Source organism: Cylas formicarius, unplaced genomic scaffold (genome assembly GCF_029955315.1).
Source record: "Cylas formicarius isolate icCylForm1 unplaced genomic scaffold, icCylForm1.1 PGA_scaffold_10__41_contigs__length_53128322, whole genome shotgun sequence".
In the NCBI taxonomy this organism is placed as follows: Eukaryota; Metazoa; Arthropoda; class Insecta; order Coleoptera; family Brentidae; genus Cylas; species Cylas formicarius.
In genome coordinates this window covers 15348211-15372648 of record NW_026844214.1, presented here as the reverse complement: position 1 = coordinate 15372648, position 24438 = coordinate 15348211, and the positions used below count along the sequence as shown (strand labels likewise).

Below are 24438 nucleotides of genomic sequence, written 5' to 3'. Positions count from 1 at the left end.
TTTAAATTATTTCAACGATTATTTGAGATACGAAGTTTTAAAATGTCTACCTTGTACAAGACGTCCATCCCGTCAAACGCATCCTTCGCGTTCAAATAGTCGGCGTAATCGGGAAGTGGAACGTCGAACAGTGCCTCCGCTTCGACCAACTCCGTCCGCTTCGTTTCCAACTTCTCGAATTCGATCCGAAAATCGTCCATAAGTAACAGTCCTCGGTCCAAATCATCCCCCACCGCTCCGGGGCCTTCGCTGACGAACCTGTCCACAAACTCCTTAAGTACCTCGCAAAATTCGTTGATTTCGTTCAATGTGACACCGGCGAAACGTTCTTTCGTGGTTTCCAAAGTTTGCTCCCTATACAGACCGGACATCATTAACGACTTCCAGTCGCGTTCCAAAGAATGGGCCATGTGTTCATGAGCGGGATCGAAAGGTATATCGTGCTGGCGCAGCATCGAGTAAATCTCCTGGAAGCGTAGGTAATCCAGTTCGGATTGAATATTTCGCCTCCTTACGTTGGCTATCGCTAGCATTATCGACTTGAAACGATCCAGGCCTTTGATATTTTGACGAACGGCGAAGCGCAAATCGTCTATGGTTTTTTTCATGTCTAGCATTTTTTGGAACGTGTCCGCGTCCAGTAGATGACCGAGAGTGTCCTTCCATTCTTGGCAATGACGCGCTACGGCGTCTAGCAGCGGTCTCATGTTTATCCTAATAATAATAAACAAGAAATATGGTGAAATGCAGTATGTCATTCTTCTCATACAGGGTGTTCAAATAATAATGGTACAAAGTCCCTCAGTCTTGAGAATGCTAATGAATAAGGACGCAATTTTGTTTATCTTCGGACTTTTACAGGGTTGAATCAACTTCGATACATATTTGAATTAATTGGAGAATGGATAGCAGCGGTGGATCCCGATTTTTAAAAAATACTGCAAATAATTTTTTTTAAATGAATATTATTATATTTTTGGTTTTTATGAAAAATTCTTAATTTTTTTATGTTTTGTAAACATCCTGTATGTGATAACTTAAATCTCGTATCACAATATGATACAGCATCCCAACGGCACGCCGTAAACAAAATTTCAGATTTTTATATTTTATTTATAAAACGGTTAAAATATAGATAATTATTGTTCTACGCGAAATTTCATTAGAGCGCTAGCAAATGGTACGTAGAAAATTTCACTTTGGTTGCCGCCCTAGGCATTGTCCATGTTTTTCTCCACTCTTCCAAGGTACTTCAAGGCACGTAACATGTACAGGGAGGCTCAAAACAAATGCGAAAATTTTAAGGGTAATGAAGGATAATTCGTTATATAAACGTTGGCTCAAGTTATTGCGCGATATCAAGCTACAAATATGGCCGAAAAATAATGCTTTTATTTTTATCTTAAAAATGAGAAGAGGGCAATAAAATAGTAATCCAGTATTACTCTTATAAAAACACACTTTCTGCATAGTTCTTAATTAAACTAATTCTATAGTTTTTCTTAATTAAATTTAAGGTAAAACCTACCCAATAGGAGCCCATTTTCCTAACATACTTTAGCTGTCAAACAGTCACTTCGTAATCATTATTCCAATTACTCCTTCCTCCTTTTCCTTCTGATATCACGTTAACCCAAAATATGACAGTATGAGAAATTAGATATAGTAGGCGACTATTATTAATTATATTGCACACAAGTTTATATTATAACTAATAATATAATATTAAAATTTATGGATTTTTTTTTTAATTTTTCATGGTATACACATAACAAAAATTTAAGATTTATGCTTTTTACTTAAAATAGGTCTTACGTGTTATATATTTCTAACAAGCTAATAACGGAGTCAAACAAAAATTTTAGATTGTATATAAAAATTTCAGAAGAAAATTTTTAAAAAGTTGACGCATAAGTGAACTAAAAATAGAACATTTTCAAAATCACCCCGTACCTTTCATTTTATGAAAAAATAGCATCGGGTCAAGAAAGCTGCTTACTTTATTAATAAGAGAGATACGTCGTCGTTAAGTATGACAAGGCTACGTCAAATAGTACTAGGCAAAAAAAAATTGTTAATAAAACTTTAATAAATAAGGGCTAAAGCTTTATATGTTAGCCTCAGGATTCTTCAGTTTGTATGCAGTAAGTAGGCACCATGTTTAAAATTTTTTTGTTCCTAGTTTAGTGAAAGAATGTTATTCTTTATCAAAAGGTTCTGCATGGTCTAAAACTCAATTAAAATTAATTAAAACCTGTTGTCAGATATTCAATAATGTTTGCAAAAATATTCAGCAATACATTAACCAAAAATAATCAAACATTTAACCTAAATTCTAAAAGAAAAATGAATCTGGCTTACTATTTCCACGAAAAAAATAAAGCCATCCTCCATCAGTTTTCTAGGGCGAATTCGAAGGCTGCAGAGGATAAATACATCGGCGAAAAAAAAGAAGTCGGTATTAAAACATGATACCTGTTTAAGTCATGCCCGTGCCCTATTTTGATTACACGATAGTAGGAACACTAATCTAACGAACTCATGGCTATTGATTGCCGTTAGAACCTAGTGCTGAGATTGAGAGTTCTTTAGAGGGATCAAGTGTTAACAGTTTTTATTACACGTTATATAGGATATTTTAACCAGTGTTTTTGTCTGTACCCTACTGGAAATCGGGTAACCGAAGTTCACACCTTGAATATTAGCGGTGGTTATGGGGCTTTGCATTTTTAATAAGTTCCATGGATCCGTGTGATATTTTAGAGATATTAATATACAGGGTATTCTCTGCATGTGAAACATAACTGCGCCACTGGGTAAATATACCGATAACAGAGTTAAAACATTGGCGACCATACAATACGCTGTCATCTAAAGGTAGGAACAACGAAAGGATTGTTACACAGTTGTGGGCCATTATCACAAAGCTTGCTCGAAGAATATTTTCACGCCTTTTTTTTCGAATAAATAAGTGTTTAACGAGGTTTTTCCTATTTATTTAATTTAAATAAAACGCATCCTTTTAGTATGTATTCAGAAGACGTCATGAATAAAGCATTGCCCAACAAAATATGGAATTAAAATATATAATATAAGTTATGAGGATGATACGGTGCTGATAGCCGTAACACTACAAGACCTACGGGCGCTAATTAATGCGGTCGCTGCAGTTAGAGAGGAGTATCACTAACCTAAGTGAGGACTGTCACTAAAAGCCCATAAAACCAAATTTTGTCAGTGCTGAACTATAGCATGAAATCACAGATTACGAATTTCATGGGTTAAAAGAATAACCTGCTGAGGTGCTAAGACGAATGAAAAACGAGAGGGAAGTTGTGATGACTATTAAAAAGTGGAAACTGTCATATATGCTATACAAATAAGTGGAAGAAGATCAGTAGAAAAGAGAACACATTCCTGGTCAAGAAATCTGGGCGAATGGTTCAGCACCACCAGTACCAATCTGTTCAGAACAGCAGTCTCGAAAATACGCATAGCTTTGATGATTACCAACCGTCCTAACGGAGAGGGAACTTGAAGAAGAAGAACAAAAACCCCCATTCTTGCTATGCAGTTTCAAACGAAACTACATACAGACGCTCTAGCCGAGGTCTTGGAGGTACATTATTACAATGGCAAAAAAATGGAAACTTAAAGGCAGTAATATTCTCTAATCGCAATCCAGTCGGACCATAGATCTAACCTCCAGAAATGGAGGTCGATCTTAATGAAGATGATTGGGTATTATCGGCAGATGTGTTTTAATGAGAGTGCGACTATTAATTTCTTATATATGCATCTACAGAAGTATATGAAATCTCATAATACTCACCTAATGCCATCGACGTCAATAAAATCCGCGAACCCGACGACGCTTTCCTTCACATCTCGGTAAAACATGAATTTCTCGTCGTACATCTCCAGCGTCGCGCCTTGTGCCATAAACTTCTCACACGTGGATGTCTTCTCGAATGACCACAACATACGGTAACGTCTCCACTTGAAGAGGGCGCGACGCGCGTTAGCTACACACCTGCGTTTAAATACCATACAATTCGATAATATTCCTGCAAAAGGGGCATTTCCTTAAGAATCAAACATACGTCAATTAAAGTTGCCATGGACCGAGCAACAATAACACGTATGCAGGGTTCTCCAAACTCGAAATCCGATTAAACGTATATCGTTTTTTTTACTGTTAAAAGCTAGCAAGTCTGTCAGAGAAAATTTTGCAGTAGACTAAAAGAACTTTGCAACATAGTCGTTAAAATATTTAAGTTTTGTTTACAATTTTATTTTATTTTTTTAAGAAAAGCAAGAAAGGAAAAAGAGTTTTTGCTAGGCAAAGGCTTTAATATAAAATAATTCATACACGTAGAGAGCAATAAAATAATATTGTTTAAATGAACAATATTTAAAAAGATGAAACTCTTGGATAATTACCTGCCTTAGATCTGGGAGTTGCTTGTACTTCAATTTTTTTTATAGGTAATTGAGCATGTGAAAGTTGGGGTATTTTGTCCGTGCCAGTAACATGTTTAAAAAAAATGAGTGACGATATAGTTTACGGAGGCGTTGAAGGTACTATTGGGAAATGTAGGACTAAATTTCGCTCCAATCTCGTTTTAGAAAAAAACAGACGAGGTTTTGAAAGTAAAATGACGATATGGAGAATGGTCAAAAATTAGGTTGCAACCATGGGAGACAATGATCCAAATATGATTTCAAATATTTGGGACATCGCATTTTTCTATTCTACAAAAAATTCTACAACTGTCTATGTAATATAAATTTTCCCTTAAGTTATATTGAAGAAAACAATTATTTATTAGGATTTTATTATTCGCATTAGGCACATTTTTATATCGATCTTCCTGTATTTTATTGCCATAATAAACAAACGATTCTTTCTTGAACTAAAAGTATTATGATATACCATACCTATATGGAAACCATTTTTGAGTTATAAAAAAAAACTAGAATCACGTATAAAAACACAATATCATTCTCTGAAATCCGGACATTATTTGGCAACGCCCAGTCTATTTATTGCTATTGCCACGGCATGCTAGCAGTCTATGCGATTGTCGTTTCATTTCTGATGTTTGATGAATATCTTTTTTGGGTATTTTTGCTAAAAATGCCCACATATTGAGAAACTTTTGTTTGCGCTCAAAACTGTAACGAAAAGAATGTGTCGTGTTTCCTTATATACAAGGTAAGTAAAAAGATTTCCACTGTTAAACTTGTATAATTTTTGCCTTTAATACTTTGCTCTTTCACGAAATTAAAAATAAATAATGGGATCTTTGAGAAACCCGAGAACTGTGTTTTTTTTTCATAAAAATGCGGCAGCCAAACTTATTAACAATCCATCAATGGTTATATTGGCTGTTAGATGCCCAAGGTCTTATTGGTCGAAAACCAGAGTTAGCAATTACGTGTGTTATTGGTTAAAAACGAGTTTCAATCTTACGCATAGGCACGTTGAATAGAACTCAAAAAATTGTTCATAGTTTCTTCGTAACTTCTTGTATTATCAAAATCACATCACCTATATACGATACTTTAACTTTCATGTCATAATGGTACAGCAACCTATTGACAAGTGATAAACAAAATTTTAGATTTTTATTTAAAACAATTTAAAAATGAAGAATTATTTTAAAAATAAATGCGTCGCCACATTATCTAAAAGATCATTTAAGTCGAAATAGCTAACGTTTCAGCTTTAGTTCAGTTTCAGTTGAATTCTGAAGAAGTCAACAGGATGTTTGGCGAAACGTTAATAAGTTCGACTCAATAACAACCGACGCAGGAAGAATCCACAAGTTTTGTAAATAATATTACAATAGCCCGCGGAAGTTTCTTTCAAAAATTGTATCCGTTCTGTTCTAATATGCCATGGAGTTTAGGGAAACTTGTATACGACCTGGGCCATCTACTGCGCAGTAAATGTAACTTTGCCTAACCGATATAGCTACTAAAGGTATAGAAGCCCTGCCTGTGCTTACAATACAAGAATTTTTTACACGACAATGAAAAAAAATTGACATTTGTAATCTTGTTTTCAACCAATAGACTCAGCGCCACTCAACAACCAATATGGCCACTGACAGGTCGTCATTTCAACAAGTTTCCGTTTAGGGGAATCAGAGTTAAGCGTCTGGATGTAGCTGTTTAGAAACAAAATGGCGCAAAAGGTAGATTAGTTGGTGAAATTTCAATGCATTCTTGGAAGATTATTGCCACGTTAGGTCACTATATTATTAATTATTACCTGTGGCCCACCTCCTGTAATTTCTGCACTGCTTCCGTCACGTCAGGCACCTTTAGCACCTCGTCGTAGAACGAGTATAGGAACTCCTCCTTTTTGGAGTGCATCACTGGACGACAAGGCAAGCAGGTCTCCTGCATCCATCTCGGGAACGCAGCAAGTCTATCGAGGAAGTCATGAGCAGTGCGAGTGATCGCGTTGTATATTTCAGCGGCGGTGGGCCGCAGAAGAATTTCCGGCGTGACGACGACTGCGTCAATTTGAAACAGCAGCTCTTTGGTTTCGAATTTGGCCACGAACGATTCGAGATTCGTCAGTGTCATTGAGATCAACGCTTTATAAACTTCAAGCTGTGACGAAAATAACGCCGCATAATACTCTCGGCAAATAAATATCGATATTTAAATAATAATAATAAATCCGCATTTTAAAAAAATCGCTGCAACTTGTTTTTAATGAAAAACTTAGTTTTTCTATGGAAACATTTCCAAATCAACTTTTTGCGAAGAATTTAATGACTGAAGTGTAACATTTCTAAAACTAATAGATTATTAGTGTTCAATCCAAAAAATAATTTTTCTATAGGACATTCTGAATGTTTCTGAATCATTAAAAAGACAACGCATTTTAGGAAACCTGGAGTATCATTTTTGCCGTGAGACGCGATTGCGCATGCCTACGTCGCCAGGTGGCAATTTTGTGATTAAAACTAATATTTAATGAGAAAATAAATCGTAATACTAAATATTTGAAAACGGCTAAGCATGTTAAAATGTAATGTTAACCACGGTATAATTTGGTGCCCTTCAAAGGTATTGTGAAAAAAGTAATAAAAATGAATAATAACATTTTGTTTTGATTTTAAATATCAGTTTGAAAATTTCAAGATAATTAGACATTAATAAAAACGCACCATAATCCAAGTTTTTTTGAGCTTTTTTTTTTTTTTTGTTTTAAGTTAGGGTAAAGATATTGATATGCGGTTCTTATTAGGTTCTTATTTGACTATCTTATTATTTTTCTGGAAAATAGAGTCACTCATGATTGATAGTAACTTCAAATTTAAGACTTTTTATAGATATGGCCATTTATTGAAACCCCCACTACTTTCCTTTCAGAGATAGGGTAAACAGCATTAAACAAAAATTATTTGAATTTGTGTCAACTTTGGAATAATAATTTTACATTTTACATTTTTTTATAATCTGAGCTTTTAAATCATTTCAGAAACTCGAAAATAATGCCCAGCATTTTTTCTTAGCCGATTTAATTGATTTTTTTTTCAATTTCCTCATAACCCATATCCCAAACTCCTAAAAGTATTAGCTCACCTCCCAAAATGAATAGTACGGCACCATTCGAGGATGATTACCGGTATTGGTGTTCAGCACTAAAGCCTCGAGTTTTATTAAGATCGGAGTCAACGATTCGTAAGTTTTCAACATGTCCGATACTTTCTGCGTTCGGCCAGATTGCATAACGCTAAAGAACTCTTTGCATGGCAGTCGATTAGGGTTTTTATCTGCAGGGACATAATCGAATAAATTTGTTCTCGCTAGGGAGCGTACTCTTCCGCGCAGGTCGTTCTCTATATGCTCGATATGCTCCAAAAGGGTGGCCACGGAGGTTATGCGCATCTCGCATTCAGTAGCGTATTCTCCGACGCTCAATGATGACCATTTGATGCGAGAAAGTCCTTGCTGAATGTGAAGTTCCACTTCCATCAGTTTCTCTTTCAAAAGAGTCACCTGCGTAGGTATTGCTTTTAGAACTATTTACAATAAGAAAATCAGAAATTTTAAATATTTCCTTTTTACTTTGCAATGCTGTCTTTTGACCAGACATTCTATATAAAGTGGTACGGGGTGGCGGGTTTATTGTGGGATGATACCTTGCCCCAGAATCTGCAAAAAAATAGCAAAAAAAGTTTTAAAAATAAATTTATACAGGGTGGTCAAAAAGTAACATTAAAAATTGGAATGAAAAAAAGTACTCTATTCCAAAAAGTTGTAAATTTCGAACAATTATCAATAATTGTAAAAATGCTGCGCGGTTACTGTCAATTGACCATAAAAATAATGGCAAAATATGACTGAAAAAAAAAACAATCATTTGAGAATGAACGGCTAAAATATACGACAAATTTATTTAAAAGTCAGGTATTGGAGTTCAACAAAAATGCTCGCACACATTCATCATAATTTAATTAATTTAAATTTAATTCGGCATTCTTTGCAATAAATAGAAAATATACGGGGTGGGTCAAAAAGTAGATACCAAGTTCTTTTTAATAATTTAAAATTGCGAGCCAAATATTGGGTATGGAGGCAAACCCAGACCTAGGGCTTACAATATCGAACTAAAATCTGAATACCGATTTTTAATATTTGAAATTTGAAATATCCGGATACCGGTATTAAAACCGGTATTGTCAATAAAAAATTTATTAGTTATATTTTTACTTATTTCAGTTCTTATATTGACTTGTTAACAAATAATATATGAAATTCAATAAATATTGTTCTGAAATGAGTAGATATTATTTATTTTATTACATAGAGAGTAGGAGTAGATAGATACAAAAAAAGTGCAAGTAAAAAAGTACATATTAAATTCTATGTTACATTTTACATATAATATGGCATTATAAAATTAAAGAAGCAAAAAATATAATTAAATTGAAAGTATTTATGAAGTAATATTAATAACGTGGGTTTTGTTTATTAAAGAATGCTCTTAAAAAACATAAACAATCAATCGTTTAATCATCAAGCGAGGATCGAATTTTCGTACAAATATAACCAGCCGCCGAAAAAGCTCTTTCTGATTCTACACTTGTCGGCACTATTGTCATTGTCATCATACATGTTTTGTAAATACGTTCCTTTCGTTCCTGTTTTTTCCAAAGAAAGTAATTTCATCGTTTATTTTTTGCTCCAGATCTAGAATTTTTTTAAACGCAGGCATGGGTGAAGTATTAAGTGTTTCAGCGATTGGTGTTGTTTTTTCTTTAATGCGTTTACGTATACCTTGTTAGATTCTAATACTGTTTCATTACTAATTTGGGAAGATATTGGAAGGGATGTTCCTTGCACAACTTCCATATCTTCTGTATCTTCTAGATTTTCATGTGTGAGCCGTTTAGTAAGGCTTACAATTTTTTAAATGATTGTAAATTTGGATACGCGTTTAATTACTTCGCCTACATCTTGTGAGATCTTTTGCAAAAGTGAAGTATTCGAGATTTTAATACTTCCAATAATTATAATGCAATTGCAGATTTTTGCTGGGAAAGATTATCTAACATAAATGTTCATTTTACAGGAGTAAGAGCAGCAATAATTGAAGATAATAAATTAAATTCTTAGTCAGAAAAATTAATATCGGAACAACTGTCAATAAGCGCTTTTGGAATAAAAAAATTGTTCTCCCACGTACTTTTGTTAAATGTTTTCACTACTTTCCGAATTTTTGAAACTAGAGATAATAACCCATATGTCTAATATTTATATTACAAGTAGTAATACTAGCATCTAACTTTATAATAATTACTGTATATCGTCGTTATCATCAACATCTTTAACATCATCATTATAATTTTGCTCGACAATATCAATATCCGCACTCGGGTTCAAAGTTGACGTATACAAAACATCAGTAATTGCAAAATTTATTGATGTTTGGCTTCTATAATTTTCCAAATTTTACCATAACCGATTCACAGTCAGCAGTTACTCCAACTATGTCTTTAGATATATATAAATTAAAATCTTGCAATGTTTCTTCTACAAGGGATCCGTAAGTGCGCACTAATCCGATATTCCACATTGTTCGTCCTCAACACAATGTGCATTAATGTATATGTAGCGCCGATTGTGAATAGATGTCCATTCGTCAAATGTGATACTGAAAACTTTACCTTCAGATGTCAGTCTAGAAATTTCATGCACTGTAGACTGTTTAATAATTTTACTACAATCAAGTACCATATTTTTAATAGTGACTGCAGATTTTGGTAAGTGTTTGAATCATCTTGCCTTAAAGCCTTCTCTTATGTCTACGATTTTAAAAAAATATTAAAAAACAAACCATCGCGCGCTATCATTCGGGAAGCACTTCTGAAAGTTTGTCGTTTTTATTATTTTTAAAATAATTTGTTATTAACAATTTCGGCTCTTAGAAACACTTGATTGGACATCATGTGGAGATTCCAATTTCTTTTTAAGATTTAGTCCATGTATCGTTTTTAAGTGAGAATGAAGGCTACTTGTGGATCATCCTGTACACTTTATTTCTTTTGCTTACTTTTTACATTTAGCAACATAGATTAAACAGTATTTAAATACCGCTATATAATTTTCAATTGCTAGAAATAAAACTAGAAAACGTAATGAAAAATAAAATTGAAAATATCAAATATAATTTTTACTTGTAAACACTACAGCTGATTTGCAAAATTAAACAATCTAATCTAAACTATTTAATAATTTTTGCGTTATGCCCTCTATGTATTTGTATCAACGAGACCTATAAACAAAAACATAAACAATCACTTTATATTGCCGACACCGTCGATTCTCGATGGTGCCGGTATGTGTAATAAATGTACCCAATATAGATTTTAATACCATGAAATTGATTGTTTAAAAAAATAATTAATATTATTTTAAATTAGATTTATATTGTGCATAAATTCAATTTTTATCAACTAATGTAATACCAAAATACTGGTATTTTTACATAAATACTGATTTTTAAAAACGGACAAAAATCATTCGGAATTCCGGTATTCAGGATCCCAGAATCCCGGTATTGTAGCCTTGCCCAGAACTCAAGAAGAAGTTTGTAATCGTTTAACGCAAAATATCCCGAAAGACCCATTACAATCATCAAAAAAATAACATTATTAGGTGTTGAAAATGTCCACCGTGAACTTGTTGCCAATATATCAATGGGTTTAAAAACCGTTCCAAAATATTACTCCTGATTTTTTTGGGGTTTCAACAAAACAAGGTTTCATCACTAAGCAGTATCTGACGACGGAAAAATGGCTTAAAGTTGCACATTTGTTGTGGTCGGGATCATCCGCGTCCAGTTCCTGTAGTAATGAAATCTTCTTTTAATACAGGCAAAGCTGTTCATTAATTAATACCATTATTTCAAGCTAATTCGGAAGATACATGATGGGGATAAAATATTTAATCTTGTGTTCTCTTTAGTTTTTGGACGACCTGACCGTAGACGATCTTATGCATGCCCTATTTCTATAATTTTTTTCTCAATTTTACTCACTGCGGATCTCGTAATGGATCTTTCAGGATTTTTTTGCCTTAAATATATTACAAATTTCTTCTAGAGTTTTTGTTTTGTCTTCACATCCAATTAAAATTATAATATGAATCCAATCCAATTTAAAAACTTTACTGGTATTATACTTGTTCATTTCAAAACTAAATTTGTTTTTTTATTTTTTTGCTCGTAAAAAGTGGCAGATAGGGATAAGGTATGCTACATGAATTACGAGTCAAATTTGACACAGAATTCGAAAAACTTCATCTATTTTTTGATTCACCCTGAATATTGTCTATGTACTGCAAAAATTGCGCAAAAAAAATTATTCTTGTTGAAATTCAATATCTGAGTTTTAAATTAATTTGTTCCATATTTTAGGCGTTCACTGTATAACAAATGCTTTTAGTCGGAGAGGATATATTTCGACCGGCAAAAGTCAGTTTTGACATAAAATTCAAAACATGTCGGTTGTTACTTGTATACCAAAATACAAACATCCTGTATATATACCAATATAATATTTTAAAAGTGAATAAGTGAATACAAATAACTTTTGTCTCTAAGTTTTATTGATATTTTCTTGGAGATCATCCCATAGTAAACAGGTCACCCTGTACAATGCCGGAAGTTATATCAAATTAATTAAAAATGGTTCCTGCTAATACATTATATTTGTTTATTCCACTCACCGAAAAACCTAATCCAATGAAATCCAAAAAATGGCTAACTCAGTTAATATTTTTCGCAACTTAAGGTTTTATTTTATATGAAAGCTTAACTTTTATAACAAGTTTTTTTGTAAGACATCCAATAAATACCAAAATACTTGAAATTTTATAATATTGCATCCAAGGCGTTTCCGTCACTTTATTTTGGTGTTGGCTACTTCAGATTTTTTTATAGCGTTCTTAAAATTCTTATTATAAAACTGGGGTTTTCTAGCTTATACAGCTACTAGGAAACATAAAGAGTATTATAAAACTTATTATTCCAATAGCAATTTGACTGATGTAGAGGAAAGCCTCGATATTTTTGAGGTTATGAAGTTTAATAATTATTCTCTTAAAGATAATAATACCACTTCAATTACGAAGTTGTCTAAGCTCGCCTGGAGACCATCAGAGTGCAATGATAGTTGGTTGAAGGTAACACACATATTGCAAATAGGGTTTGGAAAATTGATATTGGATCTGAGTAACTGCGGCCAGAAAGTTGATTGATGTCTTCCTTCCAGCCGCGACACATGAAAATGTAATTGTTTCAAAAGAAACAGACAATCGATTCTGTAATGAACTAACTTGTAGAGGAATGACACAGATTACAAGTCTCTCCGTGTGCTCAGAAGCTTGGACCTAACGTAACGTAAAGTGATTTGCATAGGCAAGCTTGACGCAGATGATTAAAGATATGAGGTCTTCTATAAATATATTGAACAGAAGTGGTCCAAAGTTAGAACCTTAGAAGGTAGAACAAAAGGAACTGATCTAAAGCACCCAATCTCAACGAACTGTCGACGGTTCGCCAGAATGAACCTCAAAACTGAAATCAGCTAATCGGAAAAACCAAATTTTTGAGCCGCTTTTTCAATAAGTAAGTGATGATTCATCTAGTCAAACGCATTGTGGAAGTCCTTGTATATAACATCAACTTGACCTTGCTTGTTCAGGGAGTCACAGACATAAGAAGACATGGAACATAAGTTGGTGATGCATGATCTTTTCACATAAAAACTATATTGTTGCGTAGGGAGTTTATTTCGAATTTGATCAAAAAAAAATTATGTAATATAGTTTCTAATATTTTTAGAAAACTGTATAAGAGCGAAATTGGTCGGTAATATTCAAAAACGAAAGAATCCCTTTTTTTGAGAATGAGATGAACTTTGGCAATTTTGGATAAACACCCGCTTCAAGTACCAGGTTAAAAATGTGATGCAAAGGATCATAAAATGCGTGGGAACAATCTCTCAAGACAAATCTTTATATGCCGTCAGGACCGGCAGTCATTTGGTTTTTGAGTGCTTTGCTTGATGATAAGACATCCGGGGTTGGCTAATTTGACTAGATCGGAATTAAAGGACACTGTTGAAGATGAACATGGATATGGCTGGGATATCGTATTAACTCTACCAAAGTGCTTTGCAAAAGCTACGACAACCATACTAGGCCTATGGCATGGCTGTTTAGAATAGAACACCGTGGCTGCGATCCGCGAATCTGCCTTCTTACTCTGAATAAATGACAAGAAATTTGTAGGACCATGCTCAGCACGACGAACAAAATCGATATAGGCAACACGCGACTGGAACTTAATTGACTTGCGCAGTGCGGTATAACTGAAACTGACTAACGTTTAGTCTGGTTCGTTTTTTAAAATTATTCTGTTTTCTGATGTTTTTTCTTCAATGATGTCAAATATTCTTCGTCCTCCTCCTCCTCTTCCAATAAAAAAGCAACTAACAAGCGTTTATTTACTCTTTGATATACAGCACAGGACTGCCAAGTTTCTAAGTCTGAACGCATAAGTGAAAACACAACTGCCAGATGCACAAGTGAAACCATACCTTTAGGTCGGTAGTTGTACAAGTTGCTGAAAAAGCTGCCACCGCTGCAAAACTAAAAGTTACGAGAAATCAATTGAAAACAAATTTCAAATATCATAACCTCACATTTTAGTTGTTATATATTAAGAAGTGTGCTTAGTTTTTTTAAAAATATTTAGATAAAGTTTAGAATTAAACTACACATGCATTTTAAAATTGTTCAAAACAAAAATGGAGAAAACAACTTCTTTAGCGGTCGTTCCAAGCGCGTGGAAGTGTAGGTTTCACTTAATTTATTCGGTGCTTTAAGATTTATAAGGGTTTTACGAAGTAAGCTATAAAATCCCAATAGTAAAAGTGTTTTAATAAGGATTTCAAGGACCTTATAACATCTTTTTTAAAAACACTTAGCTAATGAAACATGATTGGGATGGAATACCATAAACTTAAAAGTGTTTTGGCATTTATTGGAAGTCTTGCAAAACTTCTAAAACTAATGGTTTTTTTGTAAAACTGTGAAAGCCATAAAAGCTAAGGTTTTTCGTTATTAGTTACATTATAATAAAAATATAAAACTTATAGGTTTACAATAAGTGCCTTTCAAGTAATATTATATAATAGGTAGATGTCCGAGTTGCTGAAAAGGCGTATTTATTGAAACATTCGCCGCCGCTACAAAACTAAAAGTAACGGAAAAACAACTGAATACAATTAATGCACAAATTTCAAATGTTAATAAGGCAATCACGACCTTACTTTTTAGTCGTTATTTATTAATTCGGTCTTGCAAAAAGTGAGCTTAATTTTTTTTTTAAATATCAAGATTAAGTTTAGAATTAAACTACAAATATATTTTAAAATTGTACAAAACGAAAGAAGGGGGAAGACAACTTCTTTAGCGGTCGAGTGGGAGTTCAGTTCAGTTTCATTTCATTTATTCAGTGCTTTAAGATTTATAAGGATTTTACGGAATAAGGTATAAAATCCCAACAGTTAAAGTATTATAATTAAGATTTCAAGGACCTTATAATTTTTTTTATAAAGTACTGAGCTAATAATCCACGCCAACCATTTTATACATAAATTAACGGAAATGATTGGAAGCCTTGAAAAACTTGTAACCCTAACTGTTTTCTTGTAAAACTATCATATCTGTTATAAAAGCTTAAGTTTCGTATAAATATCCATTACGTTATAATAAAACCATAAGCTGCGAAAAGTGTTAAAAGGGCCACCAGAGGGCGGAGGGGGGGGGGGGCAGAGGTGAGCGTAAAAACAATAAAAATACACTACTGTTCAAGTCATAACCTGCGGCGGACCAAGTCTGTCCGTGATGGAGTTGTAACGCGCGAGCATACGCGACACTGCGTTGACGTCGCGTTGCACCTTCTCCTTCCTGACCGCGATTATCCTGACGTGCTCGGGCAGCGCGAAATTCAGTAGCTCGAACGTTTCGATGCCTTTGAAACTGCGCCACAGCGTTTCATCAAAGTTCAGGTCAAACTTCAGGCCAAAGTCGACTGTGATGTTTGGGCCGATGATCTCGTGCCACGTTAAGTTACGCCGTGATTGGATGCGACTCATAAGGGTGTGCGCGGAGTGCGTCGCAGTTGATGACCTCAACGGCATCTTTAGGGCTGAAATGAGCAGGATGGATAGTAAGGGTACTCTCGCAGAGTGGGCGGGCGTCGCACATTTGGACGTCACGACGTGACCTCTGCTCCCCGAGGCGGTAGAACTTAGTTTTTGTTGAGAACCTATTCCCGCGATCCCCGACAACGAGCCCTTGATCGGTTTGAAAAATTGTCTTTTCTTCGGAGAGTCCACGATTTTCAGCAAGTTCATCTGCACGGTGCGTTCCAACAGTTGTTCGTACAACTGCAGCCACTCTCTCAACTTCGCTGAAGAAAATAGAATACAAGTTGATTTCACAAAACTATTAACAGCATAGAGAATAGTTTTCAACGATGTATTGCCCGCCTCGGTTCCGATTTAGCGTATTTAATATCTTTTATCTTTATAATCATCACTTTAAATTTCTGTTTGCTAACATTTTCCAGCAAATACTAATTTTTTTAATAAAAACCGTAGTAAATGTTATAATAAAAGAATTTTCCATAAAATCCAGTGTTCCACTAGAAATTGGTTTCGTGTAATAAACGCTGCCAATATATATTTTAAACTCTTACGACAGAAAAAGATTGCTTCGTGGGTCCTTTTCACTTATTAAGGTTTTTTGCTAAATTGAAAATAATTTCTGCTATCGTTGCAAGGTATTTTAAATAAATATTTAAAGAAAAGAAAAATCGAAGAGTCCCAAACCGATTTGAACCGGATACCGGGCATGACGCAAGGCATTGGGTCTTAAAGGTATCAAAGGTATAGAAGTCAATAGCATTAGGAATCTGACGTGCTGAATCAACAAAATATTGATTAATGACCTCAGGATTCCTCAGAAGTTTAGGAATATCGACGCCCTTTTTTGATCTGTTCTGTTGATAATTTTTCAAATGTTTTTTGACTTTTTTGTACGACTAACATAGTCAATACAAGATTTTTTTTTCGGCCCATCCAGCCGAGGTGAAAAGATTTCTAATTTCCTTATAATAATAATATTAATAATAATAATTTTATTCACGTATTGATATACAATGAAAAGAACACGGTTCGGATGAAGAAAATAAGATATATTGTGCCTCCGTTTTTAAACCTATCCTAAGAAGAAGGTAGCAGCGCTAGGCAGGAAGAATACACATAAAAAAATTAATAAATAAATACCTAGTACGATCTGTGCAAATAGAGGGACTTACACTTTGGAAATAGTTTACAGTAGACATTATATGTTTTAGCCATGTCATATGTAAAGAATCTTTCAAAACTTCCAGAGGTGTGACGTGGAGGGGTGAGCAGGGCTTTAAATCTTAAATTTAAATTGTGAACGTCCGTGCGAAAGCTGATTTTTTTAAAAAGATAGCGTGAAGACATCAATTTTTCATATTAAGCCGTCGACCTTCCTTCAATTTATGACTAACAGGCCTAACGCGTTTAATCCCAAAAATTAATCTTAGACAGTATTTCTGGATTTTTTGAATCCCTTCTGAGGCAGCCGCTGTCAAACATGGGCCATAGACGACATCACAGTGGTTAAAAGAAGATAAAACTATCGAATCACACAGGAGCTTTTTTAATGATTGATTTAAAATATTTTTAGAACCATATAAGCATTTTAAGTGAGCAATGGATTTTTTAATACATTGTGTAATGTGACCATTAAATCTTAGCTTACTGTCGAGCACAAGCCCAAGGTTTTTTGACTCCATTTTCAGAGGAATGCACACATTCGATATTTTTATTTCAACTAGTTGCGATAATCGATCAACATCCACGGGCCTACCAAAGAACGTTGCTATAGATGTTTTTGGAATGTTTTGTGAATGTTCTAGGGACACCGTGTTAATGATTTCTACATCATTATTTATGATTTGACAGCTTTCCAAAATTTTATCTCCCGAAAGTGAGTAATAAACTTGTGTATCATCTGCATACATTTGGGTTTTGCAATGTTGTATAAAACTATGAAACGCGAACGTGTATATACACTATAAAATTAGCCCCAGAATGGAGCCTTGAGGCACCCCAGATATTATAGCACGGCAGTCTGATTGCTGTTCATTTAGAATCACTTTTTGTGTGCGACCTTGTTAGTAGTTCCCCAAAAATTCGACAGCACCCTCATCAAGCCCTAGGTATTATTAGAATAGTTAGCAAAGTACGGTGATCAAACGCCTTAGTAATCCAACATGACCAAGATGCTACATTTGGCTTCGTCAATTGTGCGAAAGAAATTATCAGTGACGTTCAGGAGAGCAGTTGTTCAACTGTGCCCCTTCCTGAAGCCACACTGAGTTTCAGGAAGAATGTTATTTATCTCCAAATGATCAATCAGTCGCGTTTTAATGACATTTTCCAGAATTTTGGAAACTATCGATCAAAATGCTAATAGGGCGTAATTTACTATAACTTGTGGGACTTTTAGTTTTAGAATTTCGACATCTAATAACATTTTTAGCCACGGACTTTGTGGTTTTGGTCAAATTTAATTCGAACCTTCTACACATCTATTAAACCCAAACTCTCATATTCTTTAGAAATATCTTTCCTACCAGTATACCGTGCACCTTTCACAACAGATGAAAACAGTAAATGCGAAAATTGTTGCTCGCGACGCGGCCTTAGGAGATGTCGAAACCAAACGGCACCGTTCGCCAAGCTTCGTTAGTTAGGGTCAATGATTTACTCCGGAAAATAATGATTTTCAGCTTTTGGTCCATAACTAGCACGCATTATACAGTTTTGATTAGATATTTCCCCATATCTCGCGCTAGTTTTCCTCGGGTCTGAAATTGCAATTGGTTCCATTTGAGCACGAAACTTCTTTGAATTCAATAACCCGACACACTTTGTTTTATAGCGACTCTTCTCCGAGCAAAACCAAAAATAGATGCCGATGTCGAATAGCTTCAATATTTTGCGGGTGAACTACCGTACCTCGAAATATTCCAAAAAAAACCTCGCCAATTACGGTTACGGAAAACAAAAAAAAAAAGGATTTTTTTCGACGCTGATCAATTCTGTACTGAACCTGAACCCGTACCAACCTTTACCCAGATATCGAGTTTATTGATGAGCGTAGACACTTTGTCGAAACTCGTTTCCATCGGTTTCGGTAACAAATTTTGGGTCGCCTGGAGGCTTTACAAAACTCACCCTCCTCGTAAGCTCTGAGCTCCTTAGTCAGTTTTAAGTATAAATCGAACACCTCGTCCTTGAGCGGCGATTCCATCAGCTCCGGCACACGCTGAAACTTCAGTATCGGCCTCTTTAGCTTGTAAAAGAGCAGACGGGCCCAGTAGATGGCACCTCCGTGGGTAGGGGCGTCTCTGCACAAAACTGGACGGCGCTTGTTCCGCTGTGACAAAACTAATCAAACTAATTCTCGCAGGAGTCCCGCATTACCGTGAAGTTGTCATCGACGCTAAGAATCTCTTTCGTAAATTGGTCGAGGATGACATCGAACCTTTTCATCAGTTTATCGAGGATCATTTCCCTCGTCTCGATGTGTTTGAATTTCAGCATCATTTCTAACGCGGCCTCCGATGATCTTTAACAAAAAGCGACGGTGTTGACGGGACTATGTATGTATATGTGTTTATACAGAGTGTGCTGTTTTCTGTATAAAAAGTTGCCCAGAAGTATTGCTTTACTGAGTTACATGATGCACGAATTTCGAACATTAAATGGCGCTTTCTGATATATTAAAGACATTTTTAAATTAATTTTGTTAATAGGTACTATTTAAAAAGAAAACTGAATTTTTTATTTTTGTTTGCACAAAAAGTAATGGGCAACACAGAACACACCTCACACTCAAAACACACAGTCGTAATAACAAATATATATATGTGCAAGATTTAAAATCTCGTTTTTAACCAATGACAACAATCAACATGACCGCTGACAGATCGCCAATAAGTTTGGATGCGGCATTTTCACGGAACTATTTTCACAAAAAAACACAAAGTCACCGCTTTTTTAAAAGCCAAATATGATAAAATTATAAAAATAGGAAGTTTCTATTTGAAAAATAAAATGAAACAAAAAAGCAACGCACAATTATACTTTACATTCACGTTAAATTAATTCAATAGATTTTGGAACAAATTTATAAATTATGGTAACTATATTGAAATTCTATATAATAAGTATCCAGCATGAGATTAAAGCTTATTGAAATGCAACTTTTTTTCTGCAATCCGTAGATCTCATGAGAAATCAAAACACAGAGTCGTAATAATAAATATATGGATCTCTTAATAAATAACGCGAGATATGAGGGTTGTTCAATAAGCCCTTATAAAATAAAACCGAAAATAAATTATTGCTATTAACTGGTACTCCTAACAACTCAGCTCCTAAAGTTGCAGCGGTATCCATCACAGGTTATTGTCGATTAAACAACGTTGGATAAATTTGAATTTCTAGCAGTGATTAATCATTTATATTTAAAAAGGGTTGACGCCCAAAGAAATCAAAACTGGATTGTAGGATGTTCATGGCACATGTGCTCTGGTGTTTACAATCGGGTGAATGAGTTTAAACGTGATCGTACATCAACAAACCATGAATGAAGATCTGAGGATTGACAAAATCATCAATATTATTTTAAGTGATCAACGAATTAAAGTGCGGCATAGTTGAGGCCACAGGCTGATCGCAAGATGCAGTGGCTTTAATTTTGCACGAAAAACTGGTTGTGGAGATTAAAATCATTGTGTGGTCGGTTCTGTTTTGGAGCATATATCTTTGAACTTGGGTACACTACTACACTGCAGAGATAAAAGAACCGCCAAAACAGTGGATTTTTGAATGTGAACGGGCTCCAAAGAAGAAGAAAAACGGTCAAGTCAATGGCTAAGATCTTTTAGGACGCTCGCTCGGAGAATCATCTGCATTTATTAATTGGGAAAGAGTATAATGATAGAGGAGAGCAACGAAACGAAGGAAACACATCCTCATCTGCAATAGAAAAAGATCCTCCAACATTATGGAATTAAGATTCGTATTATTACAACATCAGCATTCGGCAGATTTAGCCCGCAGTGACTATTTCTTGTTTGCGGATTTGAAAAAATTGAAAGAAAAAAGACATGTTTTATTTATATAGGGTCTTGTATACAGGGTGTGTGTGTGTACGACTTCTTTGAATTATATTTAAAAATTATTCATAAAATATACAAAGTATTGAAATTTACACGGATTCAAAGGAATTCAACTGCGCCTTAGAATTGTTTCGAAGCAGTAAATTTTTGACTAATCAATTTTTTATGCTAGGTTTTTATCATTTTAACGTTGAAAACCCCTTTATCCTCCAAAAATCACTCAAATAAATTAAGATAATCAGCGATCATCCCTTACCTGATCATTTTCAAACTCTGTTCGATAAAGTTCGTACTCTCGATTTCCAATTTGCGCACTTCCTTCTCGTAATTGACGATAATCGCCTCCCAGTTCTCTTTGCAGTTCATATCGAATATGTCGAAATCGGTATTCTCTATGCTGCTAACTAATCTGTCGACGCGTTTCGACACGTTATCGATAGTTTGAGGATCGTTAACAATCGATCTTAGTTCTGGTCCGAATATGTTCTTGAAATGGCTTACTACCTAATGAGACGTTTTATTTTTAATAATGAAACTACTTTCGACAATATTATCGTAGTTCTCCAACCTATTCTTGACTCTATCAGCAAAAGCTTTCACCCTACATTATATTTTTTTTACACACCATAGATACTTTATGTTTTATGTTTCATGCTTTATTACAGAAATGTCGAAACAAGGAGAAAGGCAGAATTAAACATTCTAAATTAATTGATCTCTTGATGCGAATGAAAAATAAAAAATCACTGACAACCTATAATCAAATAACTACTATAAAAACGGAATGGGGAACGAGGCCAGAAGCAGCAAAAAAAGGGGTCCCCGCTTTTGTTCAACAAAAAATTCTGAAACAATCTTCTCAAAAGCTGCAATGTACCGTCCAAGGGACATGGACCAACGATCATATGTGTAAATAACGAAGTGGTACAAGTAGCTAGAGATTTGGAACAGGATGTAGACGTTAAACCCAGAAATGTTAAAGCTTGCGAATGACACTTCGCGAATTTGTTACACTAGATATTGGTCGTAGCCTTAAAATGTTTTTATTTTTTTTAATTTTTATGTTGTTTTTAGTTTTCTAATTAATCTTATAGTTTAAAGTTTATTTGTTGCCTTTTCACATCGTAACCCGAGGCGTTCGCTTAAAAATAATGTAGTGAATGTAGTTGGTCATAAAAAAAAATCAAAACTCACCACAGCTCCTTTGTATAAATCGTCGCATACTTTGGCCACATAATCCGAAGCCGCAAACAATCGACCCCTGTTGAACTCCCACCTTTGACCTTTACCGGAATCCTCGATCTTTTGCCTCGTCGCCATGTACGCCGACTTCCACGTCTCTAACATCTCTTTGGCCTCATGCGACAGCCGCTTCACATCTTCGATTGGTCTCCTGCTTACCAACTATTCATCATCTGAATTACGGACTGACATGGCAGTACCTAAAGAGAAACGCGTTGTCCAAATGCCTCTGCGTCTTGTCCAAAAAGCACCAGACCACCCTCTCCATAAAAGGCACCATCGTCTCGTCTGTGTTGTAGTATCGAGACAGCACCCAGATTAGATGAAGGCCTTCCATCAAGTCTGGGATACACTCCTTGATCTTCTTGAAGTCGCTACTGTCGGTGATTACCTAAATATCATATGTAGTGAAAACTCAAGATCCATATCTGCAAGAAGTTGCCTTACGCATGGATTACCTGATAATGGATACGGGACCTTAGGGCATACCCCGGATGAGACCTTGGCTGTTATGGCCTTAAGAACGACGAATAAAAGAAGAAAATTATAAAATTTTGAAATGTTGGTATTGAAGTCCTAGTAAGAATCAAACTTGAGATCTGAGAGATGCGGTAGGACTTCGTGCCCTTTTGATAGAAAACCAAACCCCAAAACTGACTATTCTCCTTTGGATTCTGTATAGCTGTGCTTATGTACTCTGAGCAGGTTTTCACGACGTCCTTATATATATTGACTGAAAGTCAATAACGGCTCGTAAAAAGGATATCCGCAGAGATAATTTTCGACAGACATGATTCGCATAACGATTGGTTGAGCAATCTTGCCAACAAAAAGTGTTGAGTTGGTCAATTGATGAACACGTTAGAATCAGCAGAAATTTCCATTATAGGTCTTTCTCCGCCTGACAAACATTCCGAAATATTAAGCAAAACGAGTGCAGTTCCCATGTGTTACAAAATTCGATAGTTTTAAAGGATTGCAAAGATAATATTCTCTTTGCCCATACGTTTATTAGCTGCGACATCACTTCTGCCTTTTTTGGGAAATCACAGACTATAATCCGCCATTGACAAATGATAACATTGCCAGGGAGGGGGAAGAAATTCGCACTTGCCTTATACAAGCAACGCCGAAATGGGATATCTTTAATCACCATCAGATCATAAGTTAATTGGCCAGTCGAGTCACAGATTACTTTTGTCAAGACTACCACCTGCCTGTATTAGCAAAACATTCATATTACGTTTTCAATAATATTCTTTGTGGCGAGGAAGAACTAAATGGGACTGGGACTTACGACTCAAACGACAGTTCATACTTCAATTCTTCAGCTCATATCCCGCGACCATAAAAAAGATTGTGAAAAACGGGGCAGTTTTGTGAAAGTTCGTTTACGTTGCTGCGTTTGTTACGGTCAGAGTTATTTAAATGCCGCCTTATTTCATTTGTGCAGTAGCACTACAGGGAAAACCACGTACCGAGGACTCTACATCAAGGTATGGAAACAAGCTCAAAGTACATAAACTCAGTTATAAAAAAATTAAGTTATATTAAAAGGTGCATGTAGAGAAAGGACTGTTCTTTAATGTAATTCTAGAGGTAATCGCCACAAAAGTCGATGATTGGCTAATTTTCTTTGGATGGAAGATTCGCAAAGACATTATATAAAAATTCCATGCAGAATTCAATGGAAAATGAAAAAATGTCCTATAACAATTTTTAGTTAAAGTTGCGAGCAAAATGCCGGAAAAGCGTCGTGAGGTCACCTAGGGGTTAGCTTTTTCAGCGAACGGGTTCCAGATTTTCCAATTGTGCGCTTTATAAACAAAACTTGCTTGACTGATTCTTTATTGTTTTGAATGCAATAAGTTTAGAGTTAAAAAAAAACTCTCTGGATATATATATTTTCCTTTATAGTCCGTCTATTTAGCGTACTACTACGTAAACAAAAAAAAACAGCGCTCTACTCATAAAAGGAAGTTGAAAAGAGAGCGTTTGATATGAGCTTTGGAAACAGTACGATTGACAGTACTCTCTAGACGTTGCGGGGGCTGAGGTAAGCCAAGCTATTGTGTTTACGGATCTGGGTGGAACAGTGGATAGAATCGTCTTGATTTTCCTACCTTCAGGTGTCTCCTGATCGTTGATAAAAATTTGACGTTGTCCCTGGCCTGGGCATAGTACCGCTTCAGTTCCGCGTGGTAGTGACCAAATGCGGCCATCACTGAAGAACCTGCCCGTTCCAAGATGTCGCTGATTCGTAGAACCATTGGTTTTTTAAGTTGTTCCACAATGGCGCTAAATGCGGCTTCCCGCTCGTGCCAGTACTCGTATTCTGGCAACGGTCCGTTACCGACGGGTGTCTT

The 24438-nt window shown here is 35.2% G+C and overlaps 1 protein-coding gene across 1 annotated transcript in view; it reads right to left on the bottom strand.

The window, feature by feature from the left end:
- The window catches only part of LOC132697435 (dynein axonemal heavy chain 10), a 104341-nt gene that overhangs the window by 39036 nt on the left and 40867 nt on the right, over window positions 1-24438 (bottom strand). The window contains 12 exon segments of the mRNA XM_060662956.1: window positions 51-714; window positions 3833-4033; window positions 6281-6627; window positions 7609-8025; window positions 15420-15748; window positions 15806-16012; window positions 18879-19080; window positions 19128-19272; window positions 21087-21334; window positions 22025-22223; window positions 22273-22463; window positions 24196-24435. Of these exon segments, the coding sequence (XP_060518939.1) occupies window positions 51-714; window positions 3833-4033; window positions 6281-6627; window positions 7609-8025; window positions 15420-15748; window positions 15806-16012; window positions 18879-19080; window positions 19128-19272; window positions 21087-21334; window positions 22025-22223; window positions 22273-22463; window positions 24196-24435 (3390 nt within the window).